General features: G+C 39.0%; 1 protein-coding gene and 1 long non-coding RNA gene across 2 annotated transcripts in view; one reads left to right on the forward strand and one right to left on the reverse strand.

The window, feature by feature from the left end:
• Gpr158 (G protein-coupled receptor 158) overlaps nt 1-21,905 on the forward strand; it is a 462,978-nt gene that overhangs the window by 427,489 nt on the left and 13,584 nt on the right. Inside the window, exons 8-9 of the mRNA NM_001004761.1 lie at nt 15,496-15,634; nt 20,531-20,636. Of these exons, the coding sequence (NP_001004761.1) occupies nt 15,496-15,634; nt 20,531-20,636 (245 nt within the window). The remainder of the gene's footprint in view (nt 1-15,495; nt 15,635-20,530; nt 20,637-21,905) is intronic.
• On the reverse strand, nt 46-21,765 carry Gm39766. The gene is made up of 2 exons (XR_866003.2): nt 21,558-21,765; nt 46-4,476 (listed from the first exon to the last, which is right to left on the reverse strand). It is a non-coding gene; the product is annotated as a predicted gene, 39766 (long non-coding RNA).

Here is a 21,905-nt window from a genome sequence, read left to right on the forward strand (position 1 = left end):
ATTTTCTTATATTATTATAAGAAATTCCACCATGTTTATGTTTGTTTTAAACAGTTATTTATTTATCTATTTATTATGTACACAGTGTTCTGCTTGCATATATACCTGCATGCCAGAAAAGGGAGCCAGATCCCATCACAGATGGTTGTGAGCCACCATGTAGCCAATGGGATTGAACTCAGGACCTTGGAAAGAGTAGTCAGTGTTCTCAACCTCTGAGCCATCTCTTTAGCCCCACACTATGTATATGTTTAACAAAAGAAAATGATAACAGGGAACACACATGATGTCACAACCAAGGACACAAGGTCAACATCATGACTTCTTTAAAAATCATTTTTGTAGTCTGGACAAACAAATGGGATATATGATTCACAGTTGCAATTCATTTCATAAACTTTAATAGAACATAGGAATTACATGCTATCAGTAAGATTCACTTAAGTAGTTCTAGCTTCTTTACTGCCATGCTGAACACTCTTTGGGAGACATAAATGTGTATTTTATAAAATGCTACTTATCAAGTGTTTACTCTTAGTGTAAAGAAAAAGGTATCATCATTAGATCATTAAGAAGAAAAGTATGATGAAAAATTTTTGGTACAATATTGTTCAGTAAAGGAAGACAAAATACTTTGGACCATATCCCAGGAATCTTTATGTAGAAGCACTTTGAGCCATGGGTAATATTTGTGTCATTATAAACATTAAAAATGTATATATGTAGGAAGCATCCAATTTGATAGAAGTAGTGACAGATGGAGTTGGGGAGAAATTGTATCAAACAAGAAGGAGACATCTTAAGTAGAAAGACGTGGAATGCATTATTTTGGGACATATTATGAATGATACTTAGCAATAAATTTTTTGAAAACACTAGAAATTTAGAGAGCCAGGAAAATGATGTAAGGGTCCAATATATTCAAGTCTGATTGCTTCCATCATATGTTTTTATAAAAACTACAATGTGCCAGATCTTGGGACTGGTAGGTTAGAATATTTACAAGGGAGAGAGATTTAGAACAGTGGTTCTCAAATGTGTCCCAGTGTGGCATCCCTTGGGAACTTGTTAGAAATGTGTATTTTGGATCCATTCCAAGTCTTCAGTACCCTGGGACCTGGACCTAGCACTTCATGCTTAATATGACTCTGGATGAATGTGGCCTTATGCTGTCATGTGTAACATAAGCTCTGAGGGCACATTCAGATGGGTTTGCTGGAGCAACAGAACCCAGCTATGCTCCAGTCATTCTGTAGTACTCACCAGAACTCCCCTTCTGCTGGGCATTTCCAGTTTGATTTACTTTCCTTCTGTTCCAAACTTCCACACTTCACTGTTCTACCCATAGATAATCTTTACTTGAAAAGCATAAATAGGTGACATCAGGTAGAAGATGCTTAGAATCCCTGCCAAACCATCTGTAAGTCTCACAAGTCCACACTCATTTTGACTTTTTATTGCCTACACCATATTAATGAACAGCCATTTTAACCTCAGCCACAGTTCACTCTCTCCACCTCTCCATGGCCTTTCTCATTTTGTGAGACTTTGTAGTCATTTGAAACTGCCCTACTTTTAAAATCTCTCATAGAAGTTCACTCTGACCACAGTTTCCTAGCTCTAAATATACCTGTTTAATAGAATAGACTATTTTTATTTAAAATCATGCCCACATAACATTTTGGCTAACAATAACCTGTATATACAATGATGGTCCTATAAAATTATAACAATACTGAACATTCATATCACATAGTGGTGGCCTAATCATTGCTATGTCACCACATAATGAATTTATCAGAGTGCTTTGGTGGAACTTGTGTAAGTGAACTTAGCACTGTGCCATTTGTATGAAAGTGGAGCAGCATGGCACATAACTGATTTGACAATAAGAGGCTCCATCACATGCTTACATCCATCATTGTTTTAGAGCAGTGGTTCTCAGTCTTCCTAATGCTGCGACCCCTTAATAGGGTGCTTCATGTTCTAGGGACCACAACCACAAGATTATTTTTATTGTAACTTCATAACTGTGATTTCATTGCTGTTATGAGTCATCTTGTAAATATCTGATATGCAGGATATCTGGTATATGACCCCTGTGAAAGGGTCATTCAATCCCCCCCAAAGGGATCCTGGCCTACAGGTTGAGAACGTCTGTTTTAGAGGGTGCTCTGGCCTAGAAAAGCTTTACTGTAGAACACCATGCTCTGTTGATAGGGTGGCAGCTCATACTTCTCACATTCACCAAATCTGCCACGCTGAATGTCAGACCTACAGCATCTACTGTACTGATGGGAGTACACTTTGGGATGTGCACACAATGAAGTCTTATTTTATGAATCATTTCTCTGAGCATAGCCTCACTGTTAAGGAACATACAACCACAGAATTACTGTGCTCTCCATCTCCAGGGAAGGCTCATTGAGAAGCAAATATATCCCTAGCAGGAAGGAACTGCACGAAGAAGGGGGGTTTCTACAGTGATTCTAGATCAACCTAATGAGCAGAATACCATGGAAGTCAAGGTCTCAGCCCACCACCGGCCCTGATATAAGTCAGACAAGGATTTTTGAGAGCAGAATATAATTGCTGTAGGTTTCCATGCCGCTGAGAATTACATCTATAAGAAAAATATTCTGAAGTACTTATATTGATTATATCATTACTCATCACTTTAAACTCTCTGAAGTACATTTAGATACATTCTCTGTACATTATGAGAAGCAGGACTTATCTTTCCACCCATCACCTTTTTCTTCTCTGAATGGTGCTCCTCAGAGCTGATGCTGGAGGGCTATGTGGTTCACACACACAACAGGCCAGCTGCCATTTACAGATTCTTGATAAATATTTGCCCGAGGAATGAAAAATGATCCTAGCTCTCTTTCCCTCGTTGTAGATTCTGAGGCCAGAATTAGATTAGAAGTGGGGGAACTTGCTAAAGCTAGGATTCCAGAAGTTACACAAGTGTCCTCAATTCATTTTAAGTATGAATGTGTGTGCTCAAATGTCAGAATACATTTTTGAGAATTTTCAGCTAACGTGGTAGTCCCCAGCCTTTTGATTTGGTTTGGTTTTTCAATCATACCTTTGATTCAAGGTCTCATATAGAATATGCTAGCCCTATACTTGCTGCTACCTGAGGTTAGCCTTGAACTTCTAATCCTCCTACCTCTACCTCCCTAGTGCTAGGATTAAAGGATGCCCCAGCACACCTGGCAGCCACAGCTCTATTTATGAGATTCAATCTCCTCTGACTTCTTCAATAGTCTACATAAAAATCGGGTAAATTTGGCATGGCAAGTACAAATTATAATCTTAAAAGGCATTAAATGTTATAATTATAAATATTGAAGATGTGAAGATATATGGTTTTGATGAAAATTTCAATTATTTCACTGTCTTCCAAGAACTCTGAATAAAGAGTTTGAAACTGGGAAGTATTCTCTTAAATTGAGGGGAAGCCTCACAATTAAATAAGAACCCAGTTAGACTCACTGGAAAAAAGTTTCTAGTGAACCGTTCTTTTCCGAATGCAGCTGAAGTCATTGTCCATCATGAGCTCTTTACACAAGGCCTTTAAGATTTGCCATATTGAGAAATCAAAACTCCATTTTGTGAATTTCCTATATAATTGCTAAAAATTAAAAAAGAGTTGACTTCCTGGGTGTGAGTTAAATTGTATCATTGCTATCTGACCTGACAGTCTACAGATGTTGATGCCCCAGGTCAGGTCCCTTACTTTGGAGTGTCTGTACTCAGAGCACAACCACCCAAGGTACTCCTGTGATATACTTTATTCTTTAGTGCAAACGAACAAAAAAACACCTGCTAGGGGGTACCAGTGAGGACATGTATACATTCTAGTCCATGATTACATGACTAGAATGGTATGAGATACACAACCCACACCTCAGTGCAGACTTAGGTAAGTATTGAATTATGTCCTCAGTTTCTTCCAGAATTTAGGTTATGCAAGTCAAATGTGGTACAAAGCGACATAATTAAGGAATGTTTTTCTGCCTTTTCTTATCTAGTATGAGAGCAGATAGGAAAAGTCTGACACTGGCTTCATGTCTTCTTCAGTTCTCCTTTGTACTCCAGCTGTCTGTAACACCAACTCCTTTTGGTAGTGTTCCTGTGAAATAATAACTTCCCCAGACAAGGACCCTTTGCAAAAATCCACCAATGGCTTTGGACATGCTTTGGAGCTTGGCATCCTTTTGGCTATGAATTTTGATTCACCAAGTTTAAGAGGCACCAGAGTACTTAGCTCATTCAATGTCGAGCTTGCTATGCAAACATGAGAACCTGAGTCCATGTTCCCAACACATGTGTGACAGTTTCGGTTTTGGCGTGGCCATGCTTCTTCTAATCGCAGTGTTAGGGAGGTGCAAACAGGAGGATCCCTGGTGCTTGCTGGCCAGCTAGGATAGCTGAGTTGGTGAACTCCACATACCATGTAAGACCTATCTTTAAAAACAGAATGAGAGCAGAATGAAGAAGACAACCCAGTGTTGACCTCTGACCTCCATTCAACCCCACCACACGTACAACACACACACACACACACACACACACACACACACACACACACACATGCAAAAGTCAGGGAGAGGGAGGAAGGGAAGGACAGGGAAATGGAGGTGGGTAGGGATGGAGAGAGAGGGAGAGGGGGAGGGAGAGGGAAAGGGGGAGGGGGAGGGAGAGGGAGAGAGAGACTGTTTACAGAGTCATAAGTAAACAGATATAATATGCCTGTGTTCACATCCCGTGAGAAATTTTGAAGTATCGATTTCAGTGAATTCTGACACTGATTAGCCTATTGTTCAAAATACCATGTGGTATCTTTTCACAACAGGAAACATGATCTTTATACTCCTCCCCTCTGTTGACATGCTTTTCCTTACTCTCCTTCCTGGTATGTTTTAAATTAATGAAACAGACAATGCGTTCTGTAATTTAATTATTCCTATGCAAATGTTTAGAAGGAAAGTACAATTATTCTTTTATTGAATTATATAGAGAAATCCCAAGGTAGCAATTGTTTCTAAGGATTTAAACAAATATCCTAGAAGCCTAGGAGTCATTCTGGCAAGTAAGATGAAGAAGAGCAGTTAATGAGCACTGAAGAAAGTGGGTCAGACTTCCTCCCATCTGACTCAGAGCAACATTCTTGAATTAGGTCCTGTACATAAATTTTCTTTTATTCTAATACACCATATGCCTTAACTCATGCTTCATTGCATGCTTCCATTTTTAAAATGTGGTTTCCATTTCCAGTCAAAGGTAAAAGCTTGTCCTGGATTACACTTCACTAGAAACCTTTCAGTCTGGCTTTTAGGCTGCCTTTTCTAGGGTTGCTCATGTGTTTTCAGAACAGTTGGAACAGGGTTTTCTTCTTATTGATCACCTTCTCCAAAACATGCTTCTATTTCTTTGAGCAATAGTCAGTTATAGTATCAAGAACATAAAGTTAGAGAAAGTATTGGTGCCTTAATTTTAGGAGTTATGGAGCAGGGACAGGAGGATCTCTGGGGCTCACTGGCTTGCAGCCTAGCCTACTTGGCAAGTTTCTTACCAGTGAGAGACAGGATGACTAAGGAAAGATACCCAATAACACACATGCATGCAAACATACATGAAAACAAAGATACAAACACATAATTGAAGATACTGCTTTGATCAGGACTGAAGGGACATGGAGAGAGAGATAAGATGGCAATGATGATCACCACTTCTATAACATTCCAGAATTTCTTGGGTTTTGTTGAACTACACACTACATAAGACTGTGTTGCAACAAAAAAAAAAAAAAAAAGGAGACAAGGTCAGCCATATGTGGTGGAAAACCTGTTGGGAGGCTGAGGCAGGAGGTCTGCAAGTTCCAGTTCAGTTTGGATGACATAGTGACTTAGCTGAACTATGTAGGGAGACTAGACCTCAACAAATGAAGGAGAAGGTGGGGGTAACATTTTGGCTCAGTTTTGGAGATTGGGTATTAGGTCAGCTAGCCTATTGCTATTGGATCTGTAGAGGGACAATACATTATAGTGATAGCCTATCTCAAGAAAGTTACTTATCTCATGGCAGCTAGGAAGCAAAGAAAGAGAAAAAGGTCCCATGATGCCCATCTCTGAGGCTTATCCCTAATGAGGACACTCTCCATCAAATCCCAGCTCTTATAGATAGGTTCTACCACCTTCCATGGTGCTGTGAACTAGGGCAAAGCCTTTAACATATGAGTACACCCCATAATAACAATGCTTAAATAAAACATACAATATTGGAAATAAAAAGAACATTCTATTATTTTTAAATTTTATTTTATTTTAAATTTATTTTTACATCCCATATTCCATTCCCTGCCCTCCTATTCACAACTGCTCCACATCCCACAGTTCCTCCCCACTCCATCCCCCACATGGAATCTCCCACACCCAACCCCACCTGATCTCTAAACTCCCTGGGGCCTCCAGTCTCTTGAGGGTTAGGTGCATCATCTCTGAATGAACATAGACCCAGAAGTCCTCTACTGTATGTGTGTTCCGGGTCTCATATCAGCTGGTGTATACGACGTGTTTGGTAGTCCAGTGTTTGAGGGATCTCAGGAGTCCAGATTAATTGACACTGTTGGTCCTCCTACAGGATCGCCCTTCTCCTCAGCTTCTTTCAGCCTTCCTTAATTCAATAACAGGGGTCAGCTACTCTGTCCATTGGTTGGGTGCAAGTATATGCATCTGACTCTTTGGGCTGCTTGACTCTTTCCCAAGTCTTTTGGAGGGCAGTCTTGATAGATACCTTTTTGTGAGTGCTCGATAGCCTCAGTAATAGTGTCAGGCCTTGGGACCTCTCCTTGAGCTGGATCCCACTTTGGGCCTGTCACTGAACCTTCTTTTCCTCAGGCTCCTCTGATTCCCATCCCTGTAATTCTTTCAGATAGGAAAAATTATGGGTCAGAGTTGTGCCTGTGGGATGGCAACCCCATCCCTCACTTGATGCCCTGTCTTCCTGCTGGAGGTGGGCTCTATAAGTTCTCTCTCCCTACTGGTGGGTACTTCATCTTTGAGTCCTGGGAGTCTCTTACCTCCCAGGTCACTGGTGCATTCTGGGGGGTGGGGGTTCCCCCAACCTCCTATTTCCTGAGGTTACCTGTTGACATTCTTTCTTCTGGTCCTCAAGGCTTCAGTAGCTTTTCCCTCACCCAATACCAGATCAGGTTCCCCTCTCCCTCCCTTCTCTCCCATCCACTTTCCCTCCTAGGTTCCTCCCTCCCTCCCCAATTGTGATTGCTTTCTTCTCCCAAGTGGGACTGAGGCATTCTCACTTGGGCACTTCGGCTTGTTAAGCTTTTTAAGTTCTGTGGACTGTCTCTTGAGTATTCTGTACAATTCTTTTTCTTTTTCTTTTTCTTTTTCTTTTTCTCTTTCTCTTTCTCTTTCTTTTCTTTTCTCTTCTCTTCTTTTCTTTCTTTTCTTTTTTTCTTTTTCTTTTCTTTTCTTTTTTTTTTTTTTTTGCCAATATCCACTTATTGGTGAGTACATACCATGCATGTCTTTTTGGGTCTGAGTTACCTCACTCAGGATGATATTTTCTAGTTCCATCCAATTGGCTGCAAAAGTTAGGATATCCTCTTTCTTAAAAGCTGAGGAGTATTCCATTGTGTAAATGAACCACATTTTTTTTATCCATTCTTCTGTTGTGGGACATCTAGGTTGTTTTCAGCTTCTGGCTATCACAAATAAGACTGCAATGCACATAGTAGAATATGTGCACCTGTGGCATGATGGGGCATCTTTTGGGTATAGCTCCAAGAGTGGTATAGCTGGGCCTTCAGATAGATCTATTTCCAATTTTCTGAGGAACCTCCAGATTGATTTTCAGAGTGGTTGTACCAGTTTGAAATCCCACCAGAGATGGAGGAGTGTTCCTCTTTCTCCACATCCTCTCCAACATGTGTTGTCACCTGAGGTTTTGATCTTAGCCATTCTGGTTGGTGTAAGGTGGAATCTTGGGGTCATTTTGATTTGTATTGCTCTCATCATGAAGGACTTTGAACATTTCTTTAGGTCCTTCTCAGCCATTCAAGATTTCTCAGTTGTGAAATCTTGGTTTAGTTCTATACCCCATATCTTGATTGGGTTGTTTGGTTTTTTGGACATTAACTTCTTGAGTTCTTTATACATTTTAGATATTAGCTCTCTATCGGATGTGGGGTTAGTGAAGACTTTTTTCCCTATCTGTAAGTTGCTGATTTGTCTTATCAACTATGTCCTTTGCCTTACAGAAGCTTTCCAGTTTCATGAGGTCCCATTTATCATTTGTTGATCTTAGAGCATGAGCCATTGGAGTTCTGTTTAGGAACTTTCCCCCTGTGCCAATGATTTCAAGGCTCTTTCTCACTTAGAAAGAACATTCTAAAACACACAACTCACTATACTAATCCCAATCTTGTGCCCTGAAAGTTTTTCAACTCATTCTGTCTCACGATGTCTGGGATGTGAAATAGACTCTGACGTCTCCGGTTCTCTTAGGGCTTGCTGCCTCTGGGAATCTCTGAAATTTGTAATATATGTGCCAAAAATGGGGGGGGGGATTTCACTTTAGTTAGTTTACTAGTTTGATTATTTATTTCACTGGAGAGTCAAGGATGGTGTAAATAAAACTAATTCAAGTTCTAGAGATATGAAAAGGGAAACAGGAAGTAAAAACTACTGTGAACATGTTTGAGTATTTAGAAAGCTTCCTAACAATGGGTGAGTGGGTAAGGAACTAAGCAGTCAGGTCATTACATGATCTGCTAGTGTTTATGTGCATAGTTGTAGGGTCTGGTAGTGTAGATGTGGATAGCCATATGTGCAGTTAGTGTGGACAGCCATATATACTGTTTGCTCGTGCTGGTATGGATAGCCATATAGACTGTTTGTGTTGGTGTACACAGTCATCTAGACTGTTAGTATTGGTGTGATAGCCATAGAGACTGTTAGTATTGGTGTGGGCAGTCATATAAACTGTTGGTGCTAGTATGGATGGCTATATAGACTGTTAATGTTGGTGTGATAGCCATATAGACTGTTCATTTTGGTGTGATATCAATATAGACGATTAGTGTTCATATGGATAGCCATATTATTCCTCATTGATCCCATCAATTTTTTGAACCCCAGATTGGAAAATGCCATTCAGAAATTCTCCTCCAGACTCCTTCAGGAGCCACTGTTATATTAATGAAACGTTCACAAGCATAGTAAACGGATAACATTCATCTAGCACCATTCTTGGCATATTCAACAGATGTAGGCTATAAAATCAGATCAATGGAGCACACAATATGTGCTTCTAAATAGAACTCTAATCAGTACAACTCTAATGAACATAGTAATTTTTAACATACAAATGATTTCTGCTTGATAGATTCATTTTGAGTGCTCTGTCTATTCCTTTCTTAATAACTGAGCGAAAGAAAACTAGGGCCTGGGATATAATCTAGGGAGCACTGCCCAACAGCCAAGGGCTCTACACTGCTGGTCACTGAGTACAAGGGGAGTAGGCAGGGTTATTGCAGGCAGGTCCTAGAGTTCTGCTGAGGCATGCAGTTCCTTGCTTCCAGAGTACTGAGACATTCCAGTCTCTTTGGTCCAGTGGTGAAATGTCATACAATATATACTTGCTTCTGGATACTTCTCTTAATAATGTTTAACACACACAGATTCAGGCCATCAGAATATCAACAGTTCACCCTGCACCACTATGTAGCAGACATAGACAAGCAGAAAGCCTCCCAGACTGCAAAGGCACATGTAGTCACTTCTAACTGTGTCAGAGTGGCCATGTTCTTTCTGTAACCCACATGATGTCATACTTTAACCAAAGAAAGAACAGACAAGCCAAGCAGCCAAAATATAAATTTTATGTGCTTGTTGAATGCCATAATTCTGGAATGTCAGATAATCTCAAGAATTTCTACTCATTTCATGAGTATGAGTGTGGTATATATATGGGAGGGGCAGTATATATGTATTTTTGTGTGTGTTTACATGTGTGGGGGACACACATGTGTTTTCATACTTGTAGAGGCCCAAGGTTGATGTCCAGAATGTCTCTCCAGAGTGTTTCCATTTTAATCATCGAGGTAGGGTCTCTGAAACACAGAGTCAACTTGCTCCAGAGATAGGAATCTCTTGTCTCTTCATTTCCAGGCTGAAATTCCAGGTAGACCTTTCACACCTACCAGACATTTAAGAGGATCAGAACAGCTGCTGTCCTTTTGCTTGTGTAGCAAGTGCATTAATGAATGCACCCTCTCCCCATCCTTAATCACAAACATGACTTATGCTGTTTGATAGTATACTTACAATGCTCTCTGAGCTGTCGACTCTGGGCTCCTCCTGGTATAGTCATAAATGCTTTCTAATTTGATCATAAATGATTCTAAGTGAACTGAATTTCAAGAGGAAAGAGGGCATTAAAATAAACACTTGAAAAACAGTAAAACACTAGATGTGTTATTAATAATATATGTATTTATTCTATTTGAAGTTCCTTGATGTAGCCAACAGGGGTAGCAGGTTGTTAACATAGGTACCTCAGTCCCTTGGTAAGAGGCACCACAGTTTGAATGGTGTTTAGACTTTGAAGCTCTGCTTTTAAGCTTGGTGGGAGTCCTTGTATCACAAAGGACATCTTTAGTGTCTCAGAACTTATACTAATTCTTCATGCTTTCCCTAGCCTTTTGAAATATAACTTGGAATAATCTTCATCCTTAATTGTTAATTTTAAAGGACCATGGTACTTCAATATCATTATCCCTTATAGATTGAAAATAAAACACATCGTTTTTCTTTAAACCATATTTGGGTCTTTAAATGTAGAGGCAATTCCTTTTTAAACTACACTCCTTCCTCCTGTAGAGATAATTTAACACAAGAAACTATTTTTGAAAGCAGAAGCCCAACACATATTTCAACTCCCACGTAATATCTGTAGAATTTGGTAACATCTGCATATTTTCTCTACTAATTGCAGTGTTAGTCTGAAGTTAATTATATAAAACTGATTTTTTTTTTACCTAAGCACATCTTTTATATATCACATTTAGTTTAATTGGTACTTTGAATAATAAATTGTTTTTCATTGAGAGTGTATTGTTTGATATTGCTAATGAAATGATTTTAATGTTTAACTTAGCTATTATTAGAAATTTTATTTTGTCTTGTGTTTTTAAATATGATTTTCCATGGTGGAATTCCAATTAAGCTGATGACTACCTTTAAAATCTTCATTATGATGATATATAAAAGTGCTTCAGTGATTGGCAGCAAGTGCTACTTTATCAGGCAAGCTCCATGAGCATCCTTCAACTATAGCAGAGTGTCTTTCTGTGTGCTGCAGTTGTTTAGAAGAATTATGCATTTCACACTCTTTTGTTTCAAATACAATGATAGACATATTACATGTGCTGATACTGGTCACTATTGTTAATAATTATGCAAATGAGGTTTCCAGGTCATTTTCAGGCCTCTTGAAGAAAAAGTGAGGCAAAATAAATTCTACATAGATTGATGGAGCAAAGAAGATTTATGGATCAGGAAGCAACAGAAAAAAATGAGGTTATAGGCTTTGCTAGAAGAAACAGTACAGAAGTTTTATAGACCAAGAAGAGGAGGAAGGACCTACCCACAGAATTGCTACAAAGAGTCTGTAGCTGTTGAAAGAGGAAAGATCAATTTCTCTCAATGATGAGCCTCATGATTGGTTGCCCAATCCTGAGAGGTCAGCCCTAAACACATATCTGTGCAGGCAGCGCTAATTGGGCATGCATTCACATATATGCAAAACAAAAATTTTGAGGGGGAGGACACTGGGTGAGTTAGAGAAGGTGTAAGAGGGAGAAGTTGTGAAAATATAGTGTAGTCTTACAGGAAACTCCCCAAATACTAAATTTAGTTTTTCCAGAAAACAAAAAAAAAGAGGAAGAGGAGTTGGAATTGGGAGTAAAAGACAATTATCAGTGGGATCAAGAATATAAATGAGAACTCAGAAGGAGGTTGGTCCTTTTTTATCATACATTTATTTATTCTGTATACATGCACACACACTGGCTTACGTGTGCACACCACTGCACAAGTGTGGAAGTCAGAAGACACATTGCAGAAGTCAGTTCTTTCCTTCACCTTGTGGGTTAACGGAATTGAACACAGATAAGCAGGCTTTGTGGAGAACAATTTTACCCAATGAGCCATCTTACCAGGTTGAAAAGATCAATCTCAGTAGTGTTCAATGGACAAAGGAATGGACAGTGGGTCAGCTCAGAGAGCTTATTCTGGTAGCACAGTGGAGAAGACACTGAGTGTACACTATGATGTCATGTTATGGGGAGCCATGGGTACCAAGATGAAGAATGGAGATGTAATTGATGCCCATCAAATAAATGGCTGTCCAGGGACCAGACAAGAAATGAGAGTCTAAAGCCAGGCAGTGGTGGTGCACGCCTTTAATCCCAGCACTTGGGAGGTAGAGGCAGGCAGATTTCTGAGTTCAAAGCCAGCCTGGTCTACAGAGTGAGTTTCAGGACAGCCAGGACTACACAGAGAAACCCTGTCTCCAAAAACCAAATAGATAGATAGATAGATAGATAGATAGATAGATAGATAGATAGATAGATAGATAGATGATAGGTGGATGGATAGATAGATAGATAGATAGATAGATAGATGATAGGTGGATGGATAGATAGATAGATAGATAGATAGATAGATAGATAGATAGATAGATTAAAAATAAAAAATTAAAAAAGAAAGAAATGAGAGTCTAAGATATAAATAGGGAAAATACAAGAACACAGAGTAGTGTGGGTACCTAACATGAAAGTGGTCAGCAAGGACATGTTGAAACCAAGAGCATGTTTTCCCTTCAGGAGGACACTTAGAGTCTCCTTTTGGGACAGGAATCATTTCTGGTGTTTCGAAGATTTGAACAAATCTTTTAGTAGAAATGTGAATAGGTTAGCCCAAAATCATTAGCAAACATTTATGTAAATTCTGGTTTGATGAAAATGGAGTTTCAGAGTGGCTTACCGACCACTGTTAGGGTGAGTGAACTTAGGCAGGGTAGATAGACTCAGCAAGCAAGCAGCTATAGAGGCTTAGGCAACAGGCACTGAGAGCCATGAATATACATGAATGCTTAAAATGTAGAATGCAAAAGATTCCAAGATTTCAAACTTGGAGACAAAGGTCAAGTGGTGCTATTAAAGTTGGGAAAGGAAGTGGCCTATAAAGATGGTCTCATTTCCTGCTCTACACCTGATAATGAATGACTGGGGGTGGTGCTCACACACACAGCCAGCAGTCATCAAGCTGAAGAATTCGATTTACCTTAAATCTCATTTTTTCCCTTTGGCTTTTGTCCATGTCAGGGATTTAAGCACTGGTTTATTTAAAGGATTTCCAGTAATTGGAGTACTGTCTAATGTTTAAATTCTACTAGAAATAAGCTGGAATGTTAGCAGAGAGAGAGAGAGAGAGAGAGCAGCTTGCCTTGGGGATGTACAATCATTGCTCTGAATGGGGATCAGCATTTCAGGTGCAAGGTTACATTTGGGTGACCTCGGATGCAGGGTGTCTCCATGGGATAGCTATCGCTCTCAGCAGTTAAATGCAATTTTCCAATAAGGTCATGTTACTAAGAGAGATGAAGTGGATTAGTCCAAGTGGCTTCAAATTGCACTGCTCAAGCAGGCTGTGGTATCCCATGCCTGTAATCCCTAGGTTCAGGTGACTAGGATGGAGGTAAGACCCTGTGTTAAGAAAAAGAAAGAAAGAAAGAAAGAAAGAAAGAAAGAAAGAAAGAAAGAAAGAAAGACAGACAGACAGACAGACAGACAGACAGAAAGAAAGAAAGAAAGAAAGAAAGAAAGAAAGAAAGAAAGAAAGAAAGAAAGACAGAAAAGAAATGAAAAAGAAAAATGTAGCAATGATCAATTTGCAAAACTGACAATGAGAATCTTAGTATTTGAAAAAAGTTGAGTTGTAAACCATGTTAAGTGCTTTTTGTATGCTAGCTCACCTAATTAGTAAATTGTCCCCTAGTGTACACTTTATGAGACATCTTTTCCTGGTGAGGAAACTGTGGCTCCAGAGGGTCAGCTCATGACCTGAGATTATTCTGAGTTAGGGAAGAAAGTCAGGCTCAAACTCAGGCACTCTTAGCTGATACATTGTGCCTGCCTCTCCTGGCAACAAAGGTCCAACAAGGTGATTGCAGATTTTATGACTTTTTCCATACTCTACCCACAAAAGATAAAATTTCTGTCATGTGTGAAGAAACAATGTTTCATTTGTAAAATATGCTACCAAGTGTTTAACAACCTGTGCTCCCACATTTCTGGAAGTGGCTACTTTTACTTCCTGAATTGGATTGTTGCTGCAGAACTTCCATTTCCAGAGGCTGTGTAGGCTCCCGAGTTAGGACCCAGACTCTCTGAATACCATAAACTTGGGTTAAGAATAGGAAAAATTGCGGGATCCTCCGGTAGTACTATGTCCAAGATATAAGATACAATTTGCAAAACACATGAAACTCAAGAAGAACCAAGACCAAAAGGTGGACACTTTGCCCTGTCTTAGAATTGGGAACAAAACACCCATGGAAGGTGCTACAGAGACAAAGTATGGAGTTGAGACAAAAGGATGGACCATCTAGAGACTACCATATCTGGGGATCCATCCCATAATCAGCTTCCAAACACTGACACCATTGCATACACTAGCAAGATTTTGCTGAAAGGACCCAGATATAGCTGTCTCTTGTGAGACTATGCTGGGGCCTAGCAAACACAGAAGTGGATGCTCACAGTCAGCTATTGGATGGCTCACATGGCCCCCAATGGAGGAGCTAGAGAAAGTACCCAAGGAGCTGGGGGGATGTGCAATCCTATAGGTGGAACAACAATATGAACTTACCTGTACCCACCCCAGAGCTTGTGTCTCTAGCTGCATATGTATCAGAAGATGGCCTAGTCGGCCATCAGTGGTAAGAGAGGCCCATTGGTCGTGCAAACTTTATATGCCTCAGTACAGGGGAATGCCAGGGCCAAGAAGTGGGAGTGGGAGGGTGGGGGAGTGGGTGGGGTAGCGTGTGGGAGACTTTTGGGATAGCATTGGAAATGTAACTGGAATAAATACCTAATTAAAAAACAGAATGGGAAAAATTATTTCACAGTTATTGTAGGGAATGAAACCCACATATTAACAAAACAATGAGAATACCAATTGTGTTGTAAGCAATGGCAGCAGCAGAGGAGACCTCTGAAAATATACACCCCAAATAAAATTTAAAAATTAAAGGCATGTCATTCATATCTTTATATTACTGGAACTTTACAAGAATCTAAGATTATTTCTATAACAAGAAGCATGTTGAATAATTTAAATTTTCTATTTTTCTAACCTATGAAGCTAATGAAGGATTATTTGTTTTTTCCTCTCACAGCTGAATTTTTATTCCTCTTGTGGGGCATTTATCTCTGCTATGCAGTGCGGACTGTCCCTTCAGCATTTCATGAGCCACGCTACATGGCTGTCGCAGTTCACAATGAGCTCATTATCACGGCTATATTCCATACAATTAGGTGAGTGGTCCTTGGCAGTGGTACAAAAGCTGTTGTATTTGTGGTGTGTGTTGTAATTTAATTTAAATAGCAAAACTTTAAAAGATGAGTAATGGAAATATTTAAGGAAGATAATGCTTTATGAATACCTGATTGTGGCAGAAATGGCAGATGGTTCTAGTTGCTCTTATTCTCTTCTAATGGGTTTTCTTTCTTCTTACTTCATTTATTTTGTGGATTAGTTCCATGTTAGTATAATATGTATACCCACTTACAAGATACTTTTATTTATATGCCATATTGAGTTACTGAGATGTAGAACATCACACACGTGTGTGATAAAAGAGCTATAGGTACTCACCCCCTTTATTTACATTTAATATGCTGGTCTAGACTTCCAAACTCTTAGTACTCAGACAACTCATGTGTGGGGGCTCTACTGAGTTCTGCTCAGTGTGATAACTAGATTATTATGCATTATTTCCTGGTGTCCTCCTGCCTTAGGTGTGATGTCTGAGCCCAGACTTTATCAACTAGCCATTGGTCTGTGCTTGTCTCATGCATCTCTACAGCAGGGGAATAGGAAGGAGGCAGACTTGCCAAATGAAATGATGTGCATCTGACTTCTGAGACCTTTCGCATGCATCATAACTAAAAAAAAAAAAATGAGATGAAAATCTCAGGGGCCAGATAACATAAGGAACCCTGGCATTTTATCAACAACCAAAATATAAATGTCATCCAACTGCTTAAAAAGTCCTGGAAATTAGGGTACACTTAGAACTGCATCAGAGATGCTGGATGTCTTTGTCCTGATGTAACGGTTAGGGTTGACTCCCCTGCTGACATTCAGACTTTCCTGGAGTTGGGGTGGAACAGGAGGCTGGGAATGTGTAGAAGTTTCTCTGAGTGCTTGTCTCTCATTTAACAAAACCTCAGAAGATACTAACTTCTGCCTTTGGGAACCAATGATGCCAGAGAAAAGTTGATACTTCCAACAACTGCAGTTTTTAAACTTGTAAACAAAAAAAAGGCGGTTATCTACTGTCCAGTAGCTCTGGACACCCCACCAGGCCAGGAGTCAGGGGAACTGGCCCAGCTTTGTCTCTCTGCAGCTCAAGAAATGGAGAAATAAAAGATGAGAAGAAAATAAAAGTTGTCGGAAAGTCGAGGAGAACAGAATATGAGGTTAAAATAAAGCTAATGGAGAAAGCTTTTTTCCCATTAATTAATGTATTTACTCACTTTACATCCTAATCATAGTTATCCTCCTCCCAGTCCCCCTTCACATACCTTCTTTCCCATACCCCCTCTCCTTTCCTCTGTTAAGGGGGGGAGACCCCCTGGGCACCAATGCACTCTGGCACATGGAGTTACTGCAGGACTAACCACATCCCCTCCAGTTAGAGAAACAAGATCCACAGGCAGGCAACAGAGTCAGGGACAGTTCCCACTCATTGGTTGGTGGTTTAGTCTCTGGGTCACCTAAGGGTCCAGGCCAGTAGACTTTGTTGGAAAATTTGTCCCAACTACAAGAAGTGCAGGGACAGGGGATAGAGCAGAGACTGAGAGAATGGCCAGCCAATAACTTGCCCTACTTGAGACCCATCCCGTGGGCAAGCACCAATCTCTGGCACTATTAATGATACTCCATTAAGGTTGCAGACAGGAGTCTAGCACAACTGTTCTCTGAGAGGCCCCACCCAGCAGCTGACCAAAACAGATTTAGAGAGACTCGCAGCCAAACATTAGACAGAGCTTGAAGAGTCTTGTGGAAGAGTAGTGGGAAGAACTGAGGAACTTGGAGGGGATAGGGAGAAGGCTTCTTAAGTCCCCTGAGACTAGAGTACTCAAATCTGAGAGAGAATGTCCTGGGTCTGGAATGGGACAGCACAGAGCAGAAGACCTTGTCATGGTCTCATGAGATAGAGTTAAAGATTATCTTCCAAGTGATGTCACTCTTTGTTATTAGTCTCCAAAAGATCAAGCGTCTAAGTGTTAAGAGTTAACAAGCATGCTTCTCTCTAACTAGCTGCAAGTCAAATGTTCTATTTACAAGACACAGAGACTTAAGAGCTCCTCATAGGTGGTTTGCCAGGCCTGCTATTATTGCAACGGAACTAAGGAGTGAAAAGGGTTTTCTGTTTCTCCTCACAATAAGCTGCCAGCTTTCATAGAAACAAATTGTTCAGATTTTAAAAGCTTAAAGAAGTTGCATAAATATACCTGTCTACTTTAGATGGTCTCATTTGGTTTTACCACTATATGAATTTTAATGAATTTGGAAATGTAAAACAGCCCAGGTCCTTTCATTAGCAGACAACTAAATTGATTCTTCGATAAAAGCTCAAAGTTATTTTATTAAGAAGGTAACACATAGTCACTATGTAAAAATGATAAAATAGTTAAGAAAGAAGTCCATTCATACTCCCCAAAAATCAGCACTGTTAACACAGTGGTACACCACTCTAGGTATTTTTATGTATGTGCACATGTTTGATTAATTAAAAATTTGGGAATCTGTATGGCCAGAAAGGACAAATGAACGAAATTGTAGTTTCACACAGCAGACTCATTTTACATCCTGATCACAACCCTCTCCTCCCAGTCCCCCTCATTAGCCCCCCCCCCATGCCTCCCTCCCTTTCCCTCTGATGAGGGGGGAAGTAGATCTATAGGTAAGTAGATCTATAGAACACTGACTTAGAACAGGGGCAGAGGAAAGTAAAAGAAATGATATTTAAAAATCAAATATTTTCAAGGCCTTACTCACACATGGAATCAATAATGCTGATCCTTGTAAAATCCCAGGAAAAGATCAATAATGATAAATTTTAATCACAAATATCCATTTTAGTCTTTTTTTTCTTGAATAAATCCTGTTGACTAAGGTGGTTTCTGTTATTCTACTTCAAATATATTTGTGCATACATATGCATAAAAATTTATTATGCACATGTTCACTTTCATTCTTACAAAATGGAGAGATTATACAAAAGTAAACCAATTTCAAAGAACTAACTCTGAAAAGATAAGTGAGCGAAGGCCTCACTCTATCCTAGTCCTTTACCGACTCTAAGAGCTAGCACAAAGCAACCCTCTAGGATTCTGCAAGACCCTTTATGTTTGCTTGATTTTTAAGCACAATTTTCAAATATTGCTGCATTTTATATCGATTTTTGCAAAGCTGAAACAGCATTTTAAAGTTGAAGCTTTAAATCAAAATTGCTTTTCTCAAGATATTTCCAGTCAGAGCTACAACCTGGCAGTGAATTAAGGCTGATTAAATCAAAAGTAATTAATATCAGCATAATTTCAAAGTACTATTTTGGAAAGTCACAGTTTTCACGTCAAGTGTATGGAAACACTCCTCCTTCTAGATAGAGAAGATAACTGGCTAAGCAGAGTACATACATGTGCTGGTATACGAGATAGGATTTCCCTTTAAAAAGAGACTTAGAGACAGAAATACATTTCCACTGATGTGCCTTTCTGCTCCAGAATTTACAATGGCCACTAAATGACTGCATTTTTATCATTTTCCTAGAGTACATTGTTCACATATAGGCACATGTAAAGGCATGTCATACAAGCCTTGGAGATTGTCATCTGCTGCTTATGATAGTCCTGTTACAATGAATTTTAGAAATTTCACATGGCCTAAGGAAAAAATCATGTGGAAAACTCTACCACATTCTATAAAGTACATATTAAATACATTCAAAACACAGGTAAGGCTTCTTTTTGCCCCCCAGCTGTCTACAGTTTCAGCTCTTGGGAAAACCAATACACTTCTAGCCTCCACAGGCTCCTGCCTATACTCACACATACACATAAACAACAATAAAATAAATCTTCATAATATGAAATATATTAGCATACATTTAAAGCATATTCTAAAACTTCATTATATATCATTGAAACAAACAATTATTCTTATTTCTAATGCAGTAGAACAACAGATTGAGCATTTGGGAATACACAGTGTTGTAGAAAATTAAAAGGAGGATTATCGCTACAATAAGACCTTTATAAGAACATTCCTGGTTTGGGCGTGGGGAGGAGTCTTTTGATATAGAGCTGTTTTTGAGTGCACCTTTGCATTTAGAGTTTTAGAGCAGACTTCAGTACTGAATCTTCCTTACTACTGTGAAGAAAGGCTCTATATCTCAATTGCAAATTATCCTAAATACTACATTATAAATTATTTAAGATAATTTGACAACTTTTGAATACACCAAAGCTTTGCTTTAAAAGTTCTCTCAGAGGTAAAAAAAAATTATACAGTACAAAAGAGTCTCTCTCTCTCTCTCTCTCTCTCTCTCTCTCTCTCTCTCTCTCACACACACACACACACACACACACACACACACACAGAACACCACAAAAAAGAATGAAAATAAATAAGGATAAGTAAAGAATCATCTCAAAGATTATTATCCCATTCATTTATCCACCATACTGTCACATTTTAAGATTTTGAGACTATTCACAAAGACAAATAAGTAAATAATTAACTACTCCTTTCCTGCCTTCATCTCAATTAACATTTTAAAAACAAAGTTATAAGAATATATTCAGATGTGACTTCTAACTTAATTTTCCTGAACTTAGCTTCTGTTTTGAAGTTATGTGCATTCTTAGCTCTATAGAATCAACATATACATGTATATCATATTAATACATTCCAACATTAAAAAAAGAAAAAACATGGTCAATATGTAGGTGCCACATTTAAAAGGAATTTACAGTCCTTCCAACCTAAAAGTCATTTACACCTTTATTTTTGTGATGAAAAGATGTGCTATAGAAACAGAAGTTTTCATTTTTCTAAATACACTAAGAGGAAATGTGTCCCAGAATGCTCGAATTTAAAACAGAAATCTCTACTGCTAACATGAAGAACCCTCCTTTCAGATTCGTGCTCGCCTCGAGACTTCAGCCCGACTGGATGCTGATGCTGTACTTTGCACATGCTCACTTGACTGTGACAGTCACCATTGGGCTGCTTCTAATTCCAAAGGTATTATTCTAGTATTGCATTTGTTCTTGCCAGACAAATTTCTGAAGGAGCATGGAGTTATTTTTCTTAAAGTACAGGCCACTGTGGGTGAAGTGTGGAGGTTTGCTTGATGCTCCACCATTATTTGTTTTAAACATTCCTCCTCAAGAAAGCGAGTGTCTGGTTTTGCAGTGGGGAGGGGATTTATTAATCTTTTGTGTATGTAGAAAAAAGTGAGTGTGAAATTACCTATAGAAGAAGGTCTATAGTGGGATGTTCAGGTTAAGATTTTCCTGGGCTTTCAAAGGGAAGAGGCGAAAAGAATTCTAAGACTCAGAAGATATCGATGCTATATTATCCTTCACCTTAAACTACTTATGTACTGTAACATCAGCGAAGGTTCTTATCCGAGTTTCCGTTTCCACAGAACTAAATCTCAGAATTTAATTAGATGACTTTGGAGTTTGAGGTAAACATAGATTATACAACTTGTAGCATTATAATTAGTATCACTACTGTTTTGTTGTATACAGAGAAGCATCATATTATAGCAGACGAACCCAGAGTTGTGGTTTCTTGTCCTTTAGTCCTGGCTTTATCTCACTTCACACACTTAACCTTTAAGTTCAACCTGATTGAAAAATAAAACAATTCTGAACAACATAATGTTTATTTTTCTGCTTTACGGAGTTGTGTCAACCAAACACAGTGTCTTCATAGGTGATTCTGAGACTGTAGTTTTTCTAAGCTTTTTAAAACTTTGCAATACAAATTATATGTTTATTAGATTGATGGCTACTCAGACTGTTACTCCCATAAATTGTTACTGATTGTTACTGACACTATTGCATATGCCAGCAAAATTTTGCTGAAAGGATCCTGATATACCTGTGTCTTATGAGGCTATGCCAGTGCCTGGCAAATACAGAAGTGGATACTCACAGTCATCTACTGGATGGAACACAGGGCCCCCAGTGGAGAAGCTAGAGAAAGCACCCAAGGAACTGAATGGGTCTGCAACCCTATAGGTGGAACAAAAAAAAAATTGTTACTGATCTACAAAGAGAACTTAAATCTACATTTACCTTGTACATGAATGTTCACAACATCATTATTTATAACAGCCTGAATGTTTATCAGCTAATAAATGCATAAGTAAAATATGGTATGTTTTATAATGGAATATTATTTATCAGTAGAAAGTAATTTAATGCAACTTGGGGAAGTCAGACGTCAGTAAAGGACTCACCATACAACTCTGAGAGCTCAAATTATATACAAGAATCCATG

This window comes from Mus musculus, chromosome 2 (assembly GCF_000001635.26).
Source record: "Mus musculus strain C57BL/6J chromosome 2, GRCm38.p6 C57BL/6J".
In the NCBI taxonomy this organism is placed as follows: Eukaryota; Metazoa; Chordata; class Mammalia; order Rodentia; family Muridae; genus Mus; species Mus musculus.